Source organism: Chrysochloris asiatica, unplaced genomic scaffold (assembly GCF_000296735.1).
Source record: "Chrysochloris asiatica unplaced genomic scaffold, ChrAsi1.0 scaffold00317, whole genome shotgun sequence".
Taxonomy (NCBI): domain Eukaryota; kingdom Metazoa; phylum Chordata; class Mammalia; order Afrosoricida; family Chrysochloridae; genus Chrysochloris; species Chrysochloris asiatica.
Genome location: NW_006408835.1, coordinates 2,578,063 through 2,594,821, shown reverse-complemented (window position 1 = coordinate 2,594,821; position 16,759 = coordinate 2,578,063). Strand labels below are relative to the sequence as shown.

At 42.8% G+C, this 16,759-nt stretch overlaps 1 protein-coding gene across 2 annotated transcripts in view; it reads left to right on the top strand.

The window, feature by feature from the left end:
- GRB10 (growth factor receptor-bound protein 10) overlaps positions 1-16,759 on the top strand; it is a 184,188-nt gene that overhangs the window by 124,257 nt on the left and 43,172 nt on the right. Inside the window, exons 6-10 of one of the 2 annotated variants that reach the window (XM_006875286.1) lie at positions 1,216-1,331; positions 3,711-3,785; positions 8,871-9,008; positions 12,126-12,236; positions 13,921-14,019. In XM_006875286.1, coding sequence (XP_006875348.1) covers positions 1,216-1,331; positions 3,711-3,785; positions 8,871-9,008; positions 12,126-12,236; positions 13,921-14,019 — 539 coding nt within the window. The remainder of the gene's footprint in view (positions 1-1,215; positions 1,332-3,710; positions 3,786-8,870; positions 9,009-12,125; positions 12,237-13,920; positions 14,020-16,759) is intronic. The other variant, XM_006875287.1, reaches the window with a different exon arrangement.

Here is a 16,759-nt window from a genome sequence, read left to right as displayed (position 1 = left end):
GAGTGTGGTAAAACGTAGTGTGTGCGTACATGCATGAGTGTGGTAAAACGTAGTGTGTGCGTACATGCATGAGTGTGGTAAAACGTAGTGTGTGCTTTCCATCCCGCCACAATGATACAGTTACCCACCTCATGAGAACTGCTCTGTTACATAGGTAGTTTAGGCTTTAGAGTTATACACAGTATGTTGGGGTATGGTTGATGCAAGTGGTTAACATATTTGGCTGTTAACCACAAGGTTACAGGTTTGTTCCAGAAATGCCTCAGAAGGGCCCATCAACCTACATCTAAAACATTGAAAACCCTGTGGAGCACAGTTCTACTTCAATAGTCATGAACATCAATGAATTGGAATTGATGCCAGTTGTTAGTTTAAGTTTGAATGTAAGTGTGGATGAACTGCCTAATCTTAACAGTAAGTGTTATTGTTGTTGCTGTTGTTGTTAAATACTCTTGAGTCCGTTCAGACCCATAGCGATCTTGTGTAGAGTTTCCAAGGAGCAACTGGTGGGGTTTGAACCGCCGACCTGCAGTCCTGCACATTGCCCTGCAGCACTACACCAGGACTTCAACATCCCATATACACCCTCCTGTATTACATTCCCAACACCATTTCAGTCAACCAGGTTTCATGAATTTTAAAACATCTGTTGCTTGTCTCTGCCACCCTCTCCTTTCTACACACAACATCCTCTTAGTGGAGTCCTGGTGTGGCACTGGACTGCAAAGTTGGTTTGAATCACAAGATTGGTGGTTCAAGCTCACCAGCTGCTCCCTAGAAACCGTATACAGGGTCACTATGAGTTGGAACCGTCTCATCAGCACTTACCAACAACAGCAGCCCTCTCAGTGCAGTTTGCGTTTGTGTTTGTATGATTTCCCAGTTACTGCTGGCTGTCCTTTACAAGACTTGACAGTTCTTAATTAAAAGCTGCATTACTAGTTGGGAGTCTTTATTGACTCTTCTCTTAAATTTTAGTGGATAACAAATTTACAAGAAGCATGTCAAAGTAAAGATTGGTCCCCATTCCTCATACAACGTCTCTCAGACGTTTTGTGCATTTAAAGAGAAGCTTCAGTTAGACTTCTTTCCTGAGCGCATCATCTCGGTTCACCATGTTTGAAGAGCTGAGAGTCGGAGCCTGTGATTAGTTCTAATGGTGCTTTGATGTTTCTGCCTGTTTCATCTCTCACACTCTCTGTTCTTCCTTTGCAGAAAGATGTTTGGAAGATCACGAACTGGTAGTCCAGGTGGAGTGCACCATGCCAAGTGAAAGTAAATTTTTGTTCAGGAAGAATTATGCAAAATACGAGTTTTTTAAAAATCCTATGGTGAGTTTTGTCTGCTTGAGTTTGGGGTTTGTAACTTTTGATGTCTTGGGAGTTTATACTTAGGTTTACCAGTATCATCAGAGTCCTGGTGTGGCACTGCGAGTCAGTGCACTGGACCGCAAGGTTAGTGGTTCAGTCTCACTCACCACTTCTCGGAAACCCTATACAGAGTCGCTATGAGTCGGAACTGGCTCCATGGCTCTTAAGAACAACAATAGTATCATCAGTTTACGAAACAACTTAATCGAGATCAGGGCTCTAGATCCTTTCAAACTAGTCCAATAATGGCTGATACAACAAAATCCCAAATGTGTAAAATGTGAGTGTACCAGAACAGTTATGGGGTAGTGGCGGGATTATGGATTGAAATCCCAGAATGGGAGAACAGAAAAAGATGTAGTGAATCATTTCAGGAACCTGATGCCGGGATTGCATTGTTGCCCAGACCGTGGAGAGTGACATCCGTTCAGCGTGGAGCAGTTGACTGCCATCTTTGAGCTGCGCACTGCTGTTTCTGCTTCTACCAGTCTAGAGAGTTGGTTACTCTGCAGTGTGCACACTGCCCTGGTTTTCTGGACTACTAGCTTCAGGGTTGGTGGTTCAAACCCATCAGCTGCTCTTCAGAAACCCTGTACAGGGTCCATATGAGTTGGAACTGACTCCACGACACTTAACAACAGGATTAAATTTCTGACCAGTAATTTTTTCCATTCCGATTATTGTACCAGTTTGCCCACATTTTGCAAATTCAGGTCTGTTCCATTGTCACTTTGTTGGCCGGGAAGAACTGGTTCAAAACACTGCTTGAGATTTGCAAAGTAGTATATGGGTTTGAGAATTCATTTAGAGGTGGTAGTGTGCCGTGGAGTTGGTTCCGACTCATAGTGATCCTGCATAGGTTTTCCGAGGCTGAAAATCTTTACGGGAGCAGAAAGCCTCATCTTTCTCCTAGAGCAGCAGGTAACTTCAAACTGCTGCCCTTGAGGTTAGCAGCCCAACTCTTAACCACTATGCTACCAGAGCGCCTTCTGTTGATATTTAACGAAATGACCTTTGCTCACAACTTAATCTCTGATGCTCAACTGTATGCCTTTGGGACTGGACAAAGGTTATGATTGCCTTCAACAAATGCAATAATGGAAACAGAATTAGTCTCCAAGTTGTAGAGATAGGAAATGCCTAATTCTTGTAGCTATTTTGGAAGTTTTTTATTAAATCGATATACATTGATTAGTAGTTTAGGAGAAGAAAGACTTATGTTCTCTGTAAATTAGAAATATTATTCTGTGTTTATTTATGTAAGAACGAGTAGAAAAATAAGTAGCTAGGTGTGTTCATCTAGTCTTGATTTTTCTTTCCCCTCCTCTATTGTTGAGAGGGACTTACTTATTGAACTTTCAAAAACATGATCCCCATACCCTAAGTAGTTACATTTTTATCCTTAATCATGGGACAGACCCATGTCAACCTGGGGACAAGGTTGGGGATCAGCTTCTGGCTGTAGTTATTTAACTGCTCTTTTCTCTATGAAAGAAATTTGATGACCATTTTAAAGTAATGTACTAGAAAATCATTTTTTTTCATATCACTGTATTCACCTTTAGTTTCTGGGCTCCCTTGTCTCATACCACATAATTATGCCATGAAATTATTATGGTTGGCAACTTGTGGCACAGAAAGTCTGCATTAAAAGTAAAAGGAATTACAAACCTGAATTGGACATTTAAGAAAACTGAATGCAGACTTTTGAAATAGGAGTTTCTACTCTTTTGGTGTGGTGCTGTAGGATAACCATGTGACCAATAAGGCCGGTTTGAATCGCCAGGTTGGCAGTTCAAACTCACCAGCCGCTCCTTGGAAACCCTACACAGGGTCTCTGAGTTTGAACCAACTTAACTTAGCAACAACTGTGTGACTGAGGGAGTCCTGGTGTGGTGCTGTAGGATAAGCACTGAACCGCAAGGTCGGTGCTTCAAAGCCACCAGCCACTCATTGATTCACAGAGTTCCTGTGAATCAGAACCCACTGGACGGCACTGAACAATGACATTGTGGTGGAAGGAACCCGAGTGGTGCCTGGGATAACTGTTGGGCTGCTAACTGAAAGGTCAGTGGTTTGAACCCACCAGCCGCTCCATAGGGGCTTCCCTATAGACTTACAGCCTCAGAAACCCTTTGGAGCCACCGTACACTTTCCTGTAGGTTTGCTGTGAGTCAGATCTACTGGCCAGCAGTAGGTTTGTTTGTGTGCTAAAAGAATAAAAATGTATCTAATTGTCCCTGTAGGGATGGTTTTAATACTGACATACCTATAAATATGTTTTATTCCCCACTTTGAAGCTAACTTTTAACATTTTTGTTTTTCTACCCATTTCCTTAGAATTTCTTCCCGGAACAGATGGTTACATGGTGTCAGCAATCAAATGGCAGTATTCCCCAAACCCAGCTTTTGCAGGTACTGCATAAAAATAGACTTCTTCTGAAATGGGGTTTATTGATAACAGCCCTTCTGGAACTGTAATGTGGCAGTGTCATCAAATCTTGAAGAGGCTACGTCCTTAGTCACATCGTGACTGTGGCTCCAAGGGCAATTTAGAGTAACCAGAAATAAATGTTTACTTGAGAAATCTGTGTGTAGTAAGAATTTTTCAAACTGAAACCAGCACTTACAAACAGGATGCACTTACTTTCAAAGAAATCCAAGAAATGCAGTCCTTGAAATATGAGCCAAGAGGACCAACATGGTAAGACGGGATAGGCAGGCTGAGAGTCTCCGAGAGTGAGCATGTTCCCCAACTTCAGATTCACACCTACTATCTGACTCAAATAAAATAGAGTCTACTTAATAGAAAAACGATTCGGTTTCCATAAAGTCCTTTTGAAAGTTACTTGGTTGTTATAGTTGTTAGGTGCCGTAGAGTGGCTCTGACTCATAGCAACCAAAACAGTAACTGCTCCTGTGTCCCCCTCACAGTTGTAACGCTTGAACCTACTGCTACAGCCACCGTACCAATTCATCTCGTGGAGAGTCTTCCTCTTTTCCGCTGACCCTCCGCTTAACCAAGCATGATGTCCTTCTTCTGGGACTGATGTTTGTGAAGTATAAGAGACGAAGTCTGGTCATCCTGGTGTCTAAGGAGCACTCTGGCTGGGCTTTTTCCAACACAGATTGGTTTGTTCTTCTGGTAGACCATGGTATTTTCAATTTTCTTCTCCAGTACCGTAACTCAAATGCATCAATTCTTCTACCATCTTCCTTATTTATTCTCAACTTTCACATGCATATGAGGCTATTGAAAATACCATGGATTGGATCAGGCATAACTTAGTCCTCAAGCTGATATCTTTGCTCTTTGAGCACTTTAAAAAGAGGTCGTGTGCAACAGATTTTGCCGTTGCAATACATCATCTGACTTCGTGACTGCTGCTGATAGTGGATCCAAACAAAATTATTTTTTTGGCAACTTCAATCTTTTCTCCCATTGTTATGGTGTTACATATGGATGTATTTGTGAGGATTTTCTTTCTTTTTATTGAGGTGCACTCCCTCCTGAAGGCTGTGGTCTTTATACTTCATCTGTAAGCATTTAAGTCCTCTTCACTTTCAGCAAACAAGGTTGTGTCGTCTGCATATTGGTGGTGGTGGCGGTTGCATGCCACCACATTAGTTCTGACTCATAGCAACCTGTATAGGGTTTCCAAAGCTATAAATCTTTACAGAAGCAGAAAGCCTCCTCCTTCTCCCATGGAGCAACTGGTAGATTTGAACTACTGACCTTGCAGTTAGCAGCCCAGCTTGTAATCCACTATGCTACCACAGATTGAATAAATATGGTGAAAAAATAGAACCTGGGTGCACACCTTGCATGATTTCAAATCATTCAGTATCATCTTGTTCTGTTTGAATGACTACCTGTGTACACTTTCCTCATGGGGACAAACGAATGTTCTGGAGTTGCCATTTTTCCCAATGTTACCCTTAGCTTGCCATGATCCACACATTTTGCATAGTCATTAGAGTACAGGTAAACATCTTTCTGCTGTTCTGTACTTTCAGCCAAGATCCATCTGATGTCTACAGTGATGTCCCTAATTCCACATCCTCTTCTGAATCCAGCTTGAGTTTCTGACAGTTGCTCGATAAAGACTGTTGCAGCATCGACAAAGACTGTTGAATTATCTTCAACAGAATTTTCCTTGTATGTGATATTAATGATATAGTTCGGTGATCTCCACATTCTGTTGGTCACCTCTGTTTGGAACAGGCACAAATATATGGATTTCTTTCAGTCACTTGGCTAGGTAGATGTCTTCCAAATTTCTTGGGATGCATGAGTAAGTGCCCCCAGTGTTAAACTACTTTGTTGAAGGATTTCAGTTTACATTCTGTCAATTCCTAGAGTCTTGGTTTTGTTTTTTTGTTATTATTTTGCCAACATCTCAATTCAAGTTGCACTTCTTCCTTCAGTACCATCAGTTCTTGATCATATTCTACCTCATGAAATGGTTGAACACTGACTATTTCTTTATGGTACAATGACTGTGTATACCTTCTATCTTGTTTTCATGCTTTCTATGTCATTCAGAATTTTGCTCATGGAATCCTTCAATACTGCAAGTCAAGGCTTGAAATTTCTCATCAGTTCCCTTAGTTTGAAAAATGTTATTCCCTTTTGGTTTTCTAACTCCAGGTCATTGCATATTTTGTTACAATATTTGGCTTTGTCTTCTTGAGCTGACTTTTGATATTTTCTGTTCAGCTCGCCTACCTTTTGATTTTGTAACTCCAGCTATTTGCACATGTCATTATAATATTTGGCATTGTCTCCTTGAGCTGTCCTTTGAAATCTTTCATTAAGCTCTTTTACTGCCTCCTTTCTTCCATTTGTTTTAGTATCTCTATGCTAGAGAGCAGTTTTCTGAGTCTTTTCTGACATCCATTTTGGTATTTTCCTTCTTTCTTGTCTTCTTAATGTCCTTTTGCTTTCTTCCTGAAGTTATCCCACAATACTCTGGTCTTTAGTGTCTGATGCATCAGCTTTGTTTTTGAGATGATTTCTAAATTCAGGTGGGATATGTTGAAAGTCATATTTTGGCTCTTGTGGACTTGTTTTAATTTTTTTCAGCTTCAGCCTGAATTTGCATAGGAGCAATTGATGATCTCTTTTACAGTCTACCCGTCTTTGTTTTGACTTACGGTATTTTGTTTTTCCACGTGTCTTCCCACAGATGTAGTCAACTGCATTTCTGTGCATTCCTTCTGGTGAGGTCCATGTGTATAAATTACCTTTTATGTTGTTTAAAAAAGTATTTGCAATGAGTAAGTCATTGGTCTTGCAAAATTCTATCATGCAATCTCCAGCATCATTTCTGTCACCATGGCCACATTTTCCATCCTTCTCATTCTAGTAAGCAGCTGTTATCAATTATCTTGATTGCATTTTTGAACAATTTCAGACTGAAGAAGTTGGTAGAGTTCTTCAACTCCATCATTACTGGCTTTAGTTGTTATTGAGTGCTGTGTGGTTGGTATGCAGATTTGAATACTAGTGGTATCAGTTGGTCTTCCTTGTAGGTGTGTGGATATTATCATGCCACAGACAGCATACTTCAAGGTCTTGAAGGGTTTTTTTGTTGGTGAATGTTATGCCATTCCTCTTGAATTTCTCATTGCTGGTATAGTAAATCGTATAATTGATTCAGAATGACCAACACTGAGCCATTTCAGCTCCTTAATGTTTGGGATATTTAAATATATAAATTCCATTTCATTTTCGAAACCTTCCAGTTTTCCCAGATTTTCATAGCTATGGGCCCATTATTAATGGATGTTTGCTACTGTGTCTTCTCATTTTGAGTTGTGCCCTATCAGCAAATGAAGGTTTTGAAAATTTTACTCAATTCGCATCATCATGGTCAACTCTACTTTGAGGAGGCTGCTCTTCCCCAGTTGCATTTTGAGTGTGTTCCAACCTGAGGGACTCACCTTGCAGCAGAATATCTGACAATATTCTGGAACTGTTCATAGTCCAGCACTATATCATATAATGTTCACTAATATCCATACGGTTTTCAGTAGCTGAACATTCAGAAGTAGTCTACCTTGTCCTTCTTGTTCTATAATTTGGAAGTGCTGATGAAACCTGTCCTCTACATGTGAACTGTTGTTAAGTGCCATCGAGCTGGTTCCAACTCATAGAGACCTTGCATAGGGTTTCCGAGGGGTGGTTGGTGAGATTGAACCACCAGCTTTGTGGATCAAACAGACCTTGCTTTCCTGCTACTATTTAAAATGCTGATGGCATCACAGCAACACAGAAGTAACCATAGGCACTCCGCTGACACTTGTCCTCCATTGTGACCTGCTTGTATATAAAATACCGGTGGCAGAGTTTACAGCATCACAGCAGCAAACAAGTAGGATAAACTAACATGCTTTCTAAAAGTTTGATCCAAGCCAAAAAAAGGAAAGAAATGAGTCGTATGCTAAATGAGTCTCTAAGACCACCACCAGCACTATCGAGGTTACCTCACACTCACACCTAAGAGAAGTATGCAGGTTTAATACCCTCCGAGTTCTGCCTTTAAGTCCACCCTTCCAGCTTTGTTGGTCACTGGGTTGTTTTCCACTGTCTAAAAGTCTTCTATCTGCAGTAGCCCTCACTACCCACCATAGCTCTATCACATTGGTCTGGCCTCGCAGGGGCCTGGTGAAGGGAAAATGACTCATTTCTTTCTTAACTGCCCTGACTGTGTGTTTGGTTTTTGTGCTTTGTAAGCGTGTGTGACACTCTACTGAGACCATATACACTGGGCCTGGGACAGTGGCATGAGGGGGCTGTACGCCTTGCCCATCCCACCCACTGAAAGTGAGTCAGCTTCTATCAGTGGCCTGGTCCTGTGACCTATCCCTCTTCCTCTCTTTCCCATGGAGAAGAAAATGACACACTTTTTTTCTTGTTTTCTGCAAAGCCCTTTCCCCTCCTGCCAACCTTGAGGCTGTCTGTGGGTAGGGTTTCCTGGAATGGTAGGCTGTCATCAAGGCATTGCAGACAGGCAATTGGGAGATGCCAGGATCACTTGTATCCATCTCCCAGTTGGAGAGGGTACAGGGATAAAATATGAGCAAGGTGTTCTCTGTTCCTGGTGCTCCCTGGCACTTGCTCCTGCCCTAACTTAGATAATCAGACTGGATCTTTCCTGGAAAACTGGGGTTAGGGTTAAGGTGGCGAGAAGGAAGGCAATAGTGACAGAATCCTGGAATACTCTGACTTAGAAGGAAATTGATGGCACAGTGGTTTTCACCCACCTTAGAAAGGTCCATTTGCTTTTATGTGTGTAAATACTAATGTTTTATACAATACCAATTCAGATGAAACTTTAAAGACTTTTGAAAAGAAAAATATCATTTGAAGACTCTGGCCAAAAAATGGTATTTTAATAACTCAGGAAATTTCATGCTGCCAGCCTTGTTAATAACATGTCTGATTTAATTATTTATATTAACACTACTGACCTTTAAATTTTTTTTCTTCAACAGAATTTTTTAAACTCCAGCAGTTGTCCTGAAATTCAAGGCTTTTTGCATGTAAAAGAGCTGGGAAGGAAGTCTTGGAAAAAGCTATACGTGTGTTTGCGAAGATCAGGACTTTATTTCTCCACAAAAGGAACTTCAAAGGTGATTTAAGAAAAAAAAAAAAAAAAACCCAGCAGCAACAGTATTTAATTCTGCGCCAGTAATTTAGGCTGTTGGTGATCCTGGGCTTCATTTTAAAATGCAACTTGGGCGCCTTGAAATTTGTCATAACTTACATAAGTTAATTATGTAACACCTAAATTTGGAGTTACTTGTCTTCAGCAGAAACTGGTGCTAACACAGACCTGGGAACTTGCCAGTGAGGTCATTAATGAGTCACTGATAGGATTCTCACCTGCCATGTGGGAGACCTGAGTTCAGTTCCCAGTCGGTGCATCTAACGTGTAGCTACCACTCATCCGTCACTAGAGGCATGTGTTCGTTAGGGTGCTGGACTGGGTTCAGCAGAACTGACAGACTCAGAAGACCTGGCAACCTATTTCTGAAAATCAGCCAATGAAAACCCCGTGGATCACAATAGTCAGATCCACAATGCATCATGGGAATGAATCGGGACTAGGCAGTGTTTCATTCTGTTGCGTATAGGGTCACCGTGAGTTAAGGGTCAACTCAGAAGATGCTAACAACAACAGGGTGCCCTCAGGGCTGAGACAAATTGAAGATGAATGCAGTCTCCTGGCTGCCTCGGATGCATCAGAGGCACTGACTTTCTGACTTTCTTCTCATCATTAGAGAGTTGGGATCCAGGCAGCCTGAAGGATGTTTGGTACATTATTGCCACCCTAATACAAGTATGTTTAAAATTAGGAAATGTGTGTACCAGGGTTGTAGTCTTTCTGTATGCTGAGCACATGATCCGAGAAGCTGGGTCATAATGAAGAGAAACGTGGCGTCAGGATTGGAGGACAGCTCATTAACAAACTACAAAACGCAGATGATGCAGCCTTGTTTGTTTAAAAGTGAAGAGGACTTAAAACAGTTACTGATGAAGATCCAAGACCACAGACTTCCATATGGATTGCATGTCAATATAAAGAAAACAAAAACTCTCACCACAGGACCAATGATAAACAGAGAAAAGATTGAAATTGTCAAAGACTTAATTTTGCTTGGCTCCACCACCAACACTCATGGAAGCAGCAATCAAGAAATAAAACAGCATATTGTATTAGGCAGATCTGCTGCACAAGACCTCTTTAAAGTGTTAAAGAGCAAAGATACCAGTTTGAAAACTTAGGTGCACCTGACCCAAGCCATGGTACTTTCAGTAGTCTCATATGCAAGTGAATGTTGAACAATGAATAAGGAAGACTGTAGAAGAATTGATGCACATTGAGTACAGTGTTAGAGAAGAATATTGAAAGTACCATGGACTTCCTTAGAACAAACAAATCTGTGTTGGAAGAAGTACAACCAGAAGGTTCCTTAGAAGCCAGGATGGCCAGACTTTGTCTCTCATGCTTCAGACATATTGTCAGGAGGGACCAGTCCCTGGAGAAGGACATCATGTTTGGTAAAACGGAGGGTTGGAGAAAAAGAGGAAGACTACCCCCCCCCCCCAACTAGATGGATTGGCATCGTGGCAGTGGCAATGAGCTCTGGCATGGCAATGGTTGTGAAGTTGGCGCAGGACCAGGCTTGTTTCCTTCTGTTGCTCATATAGTCTCTATGAGTCAATACCGATTCCATGGCACCTAGAAAGGAAGCTACCGGTATGGAGTCTTGTTGTGGTGCTGCAGAATAGTGCACTGGACTGCAAGGTTGGTTTGAACTATAAGGTTGGCTATTCAAACTCATCAGCCGCTTCTCAAAAACCCTAAAATTGACTTGATGGCACTTAACAACAAACAATAACAATATCAGTATAATCCTTCTTGTCATAACTACTCTATGGAATAATTAGCCATCTGCTTGTGTCTCCAGTAGGAAGCAAAGGTGAGAGTTCGGTAACTGCTGGAGGCCTCACAGGAGAGCAGGTGGTAAGGGGACTTGTCTTTGCATCCTGTGCACACACTTTTAGTTCCACATCCCTATGAGCCCCTGCAGCAGAGCCTTGATGGCAAAACTTGGCCAGAACCGCCACTGCTAAAAGCTGTGGTCTCTTCTCTTCATGAGAGAGAAAAGATTGAGGGGGGGGTTGGGTCCTGAGCCTCAGGCCTGAGAAATCTATATGCTGCAAGAACCGAACCAAGAGAAAGGAGAAAGTGAGCCTGCAGGCCCTTCCCCTTGCAGTTCTGCAAGGTCTTCAGGGAAGATTTCACCTGATACAGTAGCCGAGAAAGGTGCAAACTCTTGTTATTCCTCATATCCCCACTCTGATGGATGGCTTTTCACTGTCACCTGTGATGAACCAGGGACAGTTTGCATCCTAGAGTGGGAAGCGAGTGGGCAAGCAAGTTCAGACGGACAAGGGTGTGACAAGCTGTCCATGATCAAATAAAGGCAACATTGGATTCTGAATACACTGAGGTACCAAAGGTATAAGGTTCTTGCATTGGGCAGTGTGATTTAATGGACCTTAATGAACCCAAACTTGCTGCCTTTGAGTTGGTTCTGCTTCATCCTATGCAGCCTGACCCTATGCAGGCTTTCTGAGACTGTATGTATGTACGGGACAGAGCCTCTGCTTTCTCCTTGCAAAGCAGCTTCCCAGTGCTTATCCTACAGTGCCACTGGGGCCTTGTTGTTTTTATGTGCCGTCAAGTCAATTCCAACGCGTAGCAACCCTGTGTAGGGTTTCCAAAGAGCAGCTGATGGTTTTGGACCACCAACCATGCAGTTGGCAATCCAGTGCTTACCCTCCAGCACCACAGCAGGTCTTTAGTGTTGTAAAGTCCCATCGAGTTATAGCTTCCCTGTATATAGTTTCCGAGGAGTTGCTGGGTGGCTTTGAACTACCGGCCTTGTAGTTAGCAGGCCCATACTTATCTTACAGCACCACACCCCTGGTTTTTCCTTTGACATTGGGTGATGGGGCTTTGATTTGGCAGAAGAATCAAGTACATTGTAACTGTCAGAAAACTGGGAAAGATTGTTTTGTTTTTGTTTTTTTTGGCAGGCTGGACCAGACTTGCTATACTCTTTCTGTGTCCAGAGGTTACAGTTGAATGTTGGAGGGAAATGTGCTTTGAAATGTGCACATACTGTCCTCTGCTGACGGCAGTCTGAGAAATCTGTGCTTTGTTTCTGCTTGCTCAGGAGCCCCGACACTTGCAGTTGCTGGCTGACTTGGAAGACAGCAACATCTTCTCCCTGATCGCTGGCAAAAAGCAATACAGCGCTCCCACCGACCATGGGTTCTGCATAAAGGTACTTCATCAAGAGCAGTAGCGTTTAGACACTGACCTTAGCATCTGATTGCAAACTCTGAGATGAAACCGAAAGTTTTTCTCTTGACTAGCACCAAGTTGATTTTTTAACAAAGCAGAAACACAGCTTTTACACTGGATACATGCATTCACATGTTTATGACATGCCTGCACTGTGTCAGCCCATGAGTGGCTCGCAAGCTCAAGGAAAGGCAGGAGTACACGTGTAGGTAGTGCTGGTCAGTGTGGTCAGTGGCTTAGTGCTGCATCACTTTGCCACCTGGACAGACAGGGCTTTGGTAACAGCAGAGGAGGAGGGGGCAGCTTGAAGGGAGGAGACCCTTCCCTGCAGCCTGTTATCATCCCCAGGATACCAAGTGAGCTGACACCTGGTGTAGGCTTCCAGTCACGAGTATTCAAACAGAAATGAGCTAAGCACTCCCCACCCTCTGCCCACATGCACATACACACACATTCATCCACATACATACCCACACATGTGTACACACATACATACTAACATACACATATGTACGCCATGTGTGGACACACGTACAGACCCTGGAGGAGTTGTGATAACATTGGTAATAGTAGATAATATTCATTGAGTACTTTGCACAGGAGGCTCTGGGAAGAATTTTACATCCATTATTTCATTTAATTTTCATGGAATAGCCACAGAATCTGTCGTCCCCAGTGCCTAGATTAGGTAGCCCGGTGAGTAGTTGTGTTTGGATTTCCTCCCAGGTGGGCTAACCCGATGCATGGAGCCTGCCTGGAGTGGCAGCAGGGATACAGCGCCACCTGGTGGCACGCCTCCCAGCGAGGCCTGTTGGAAGCCCACATGCTTGCAGTACTTTCTGTCTCACTGGCTGCTCACCCCCTCTGTCTGCAGGCTGGCTTTGTTTCTCCTACAGTGCCAGCTGTATGCAGGGACTTGGTCTTGCCTCTCAAATTCGTGGCCAGTCTAATTCCTGAGGCTGAGAATCAGGTCAGGTTCCACCCAACACTGTCTGTTTGTGTGGAGGCAGAGGGCTCACGTGGAGACTCAGATGACCTTCTCTGCAATCCTTCTCCTTCCTCTAAAGCAGATGCAGGCTTCCTCTTCAGTCCCCTTCTTGGGAGTGACACTGTGCTGGCTCTCAGTCACTTGCACGCTCTCTCTCTTTCTCTCTGTACCTTCTGCCTGGGACACTCACAGTCTCCACAGAGCCACAGAGACACCTTTCTTCCTGCCTTATCCTACAGGGACTGCGCTTCTGCCTGCAGCTCCCTGCGTTGGGCATTTGAGGCACCTTTTCTGTACAGGAGACAAGTTAGTTCTCTTTTGGTAGAATCCGGTTTTTTCTTGACCAAGTTAAACACCCCTTCTCTGTGTGTCTGTAACACGTCCCACATTGTCTTGGGATATTTGTTTTCCCGTCTCCTCTACAAGAGCCTGAGTTCCCCAGAGATGGCTTAGTAATCTTCTAAATAGTAGATAACTCAAGACAGTTCATAAATGAGGGCTAGATGATAGAAACGTGTCAAGTAAATGAATGAATGAATGCTTAATAGAAAGGTATATGTGAACACACCCAAGCTCTGGCGGTGCATCAGAAGGTTTCTGATCTGTGAGACTGAGTGCTTTTGTTATTTCCCTATTGTGTTGCACTGATGGGATTTTTTTTTTTTGCCTCCTTTAGCCAAACAAAGTAAGGAATGAAACTAAAGAGCTGAGGTTGCTCTGTGCAGAAGATGAGCAAAGCAAGACCTGCTGGATGACAGCGTTCAGACTCCTCAAGGTAGTTGATGGGGCTGAGTTTTACAGTTAAGAGCACACCTTCACGGAGAGAGGGTGACAGGGTTTGGTGGTGTTCCTTTGTGAAATTTGCATTCTGTTAGTATTCTTTTAGCAAGTGTAGTTAACTCATCTTTCCAGATAGCATTTCTCAAGTTCAGCACAGTTGACGTTTGTGACGTTCATTTGTGTGGGGGTGGGGTAGGGACTGGGTGGTGTGTGATAATCATTGTATGCACTATAGGATGTTTAGCAGCTTTCTTGATCTCTACCCATTAGATACCAGTAGCACACAACAAACCAACTAGAATAGTTACTTGTGTCTCTAGACATTGCCAACTATCCAATGGGGAGTGGAGGGAACTCACCCCTGTTTGAGAACCTTTGGATCCGAGTAATAGAAATAGAAAAATCAGGACCATGGAGAGGGGAGAAAGCAAGTAGATTATCAGGAAGCTTATGTATTTCCATGCCTGGGCATCAGATCCAGATCCGAGGTTCCTAAAAAGCCAGGTACATAAGGAAGTCATGATGAATTGTACCACTACCCATAGCTCTTTGAGAGAGACCATGTCTCCTGAAAATATGTTTTGAAAGAAACTGGTTGCATGGAACTTCCTATAGGATAATGCCCTTGACAGTGATTTCATAGAACTGTTTATTGTAATAGCTTTGTCTGTTATGGAAAAACCTCCAGGATATAATGATAACAAGAATTCAAGGGCAGAACAGCATATATAGAGTATATAATTTCTGTGTGGAGAAACAAGCGAGATTATGGAGATATATGTTTGTACTTGGCTGGTGTGCGTGCACAGAGTCATCAAGCTGCATCAGATAAGGAGCTTACATGTGGAGAAAATGGGTTCAAGGGTATAAGTAGGGGACTGAAGTCTGAGGGAAGTCTTAATGTGTGCTACATATTTAGGATCTTGGGTAAACATAAGAGGAAATGAGAAGTTAAATAGTAGGATCTTTTTTAAAAACAAGCTAAAACGTTTTCACTATGGGTAATCCATACTAAATCTTATTAGTAAATTGCTAACCAATGTTTCTTGACTAAAAAGAGAAGATATCTCACCTTTGGCACCTTAACAAAAGTAGCCACAGCAAAGAATGTGGGAAGAGCTAATATTGATAACAGTTAATACAATTATTGACAATTGATGATGCCGTTTTCTTAATGTGTTAAATCTTAATATAACGGTAGTGTTTTTCGATCACTTACCATGGGCCAGAACTTTGTCGTTGTACTCTCATTACCTCATTTAACCCTGACAATGGTTTTGTGACATGCATGTTATTATGACCCCCATTTGTCAGATGACAAAACTGAGCCTAACTGAATCATTTTCCCAAGATATGGCTGATAAGCCACGACTATAGTCCAGACATTTGGACTCCTGGGCCCCATTCCTAACTGCCAGCCTTTAGTATCCTCCCTGAGCGCCATCAGAAAGTTGCAGGTGCAGTTCATCTGGACTTTGCATTCTACACCTCCCCAGTGTTCCAGGAGAAATTGGAAAGTGTGAAGGGAACTGGGCAGTGACAGGCTGTTAGGACTGTTCACCACGCTTCGTGGACCAGTCTTCATACAGTGAACACTGTACTATTCCTTTTTGTCTAACTAGTTATGCTTGAGGTATGCTGTCATCGTCACATAGGCTTCTAGGAAAGCCTGTAATGTAGAGAACTGCATAAATCATCACAGCGTTCGGACTGTGAGTTCTCTGTCATTGCCACAACTCACGGAGGGAAAAGAGAACTAGTAGTTGAGGGCAGGGCATGAGGGGTCCCCTCTCAGCACCCACACATGCCTTCAGAGTGGGGTGTATTTTGTTCTAGGAACTTTATACCATGCCTCTGTGTTCTTGGCCCTGTTGTTTTAGCAGAACCATTCTTGGATGTGAGCATTGTTCAGTAATTGCTCCCAGACCGATTCTAGAAGCCATGAGGGATGGGGAATTGCTAAAAAATGAAGGAACCATCAATCTTGTCCTCTTAGTGCCTGTTCTTAGAGCAAGCTCATGGACCTGGGCGTCATCCAGCCGGTTGTTGTTAGGTGACGTCAGCTGGTTTTAACGCATAGCTACCACCAGCACAACAGAACAGAATCCTGCCCGGTCCTTCACTATTCTCGCAGTTGTTATGTTTGGGCCCATTGTTGCTGACATCATGTCAGTTCACTTGATGGGGTTCCTCCTCTTTTCCCCTAACCCTGCACTTTACCAAACCTGATGCCCTTCTTCAGGTCCCCCCTGACAAGAGATTAAGTCACATCACCCTTGCTTCTAAGGAACATTTTGGTTGTACTCCCAAGTGCTTGTGGTAGCCCATGGTACTTTTAATTTTCTGTGCTGATATTATAATTCAAATGCATCAGTTTTCTACTCTTCCTTTTGCATTGTCCAACTTTCGCATGCATATGAGGCAATTGAAAATACCATGGTGTCAGGTAATGCCTACCATAGACCTCAAACTGACATCTTGGCTACTTAGTGCTTTAAAGAAGTCTTTTCCAGCAGATTTGCCTATTGTAATACATCCTTTGGGTTTCTTAACCACTGTCTCCATGAGTGTTTTTGACAACTTCAGTCTTTACACTGCTTATCATGATATTATTTACTGGTCCAGTTATGAGAGCGTCTGTTTTCTTTACATTGAGGCACAATCCTTGCTGAAGGCTGTAGCCTTTGATCTTCATCACTAAGAGTTTCAAGTCTTCTTTGCTTCCAGCAAACAAG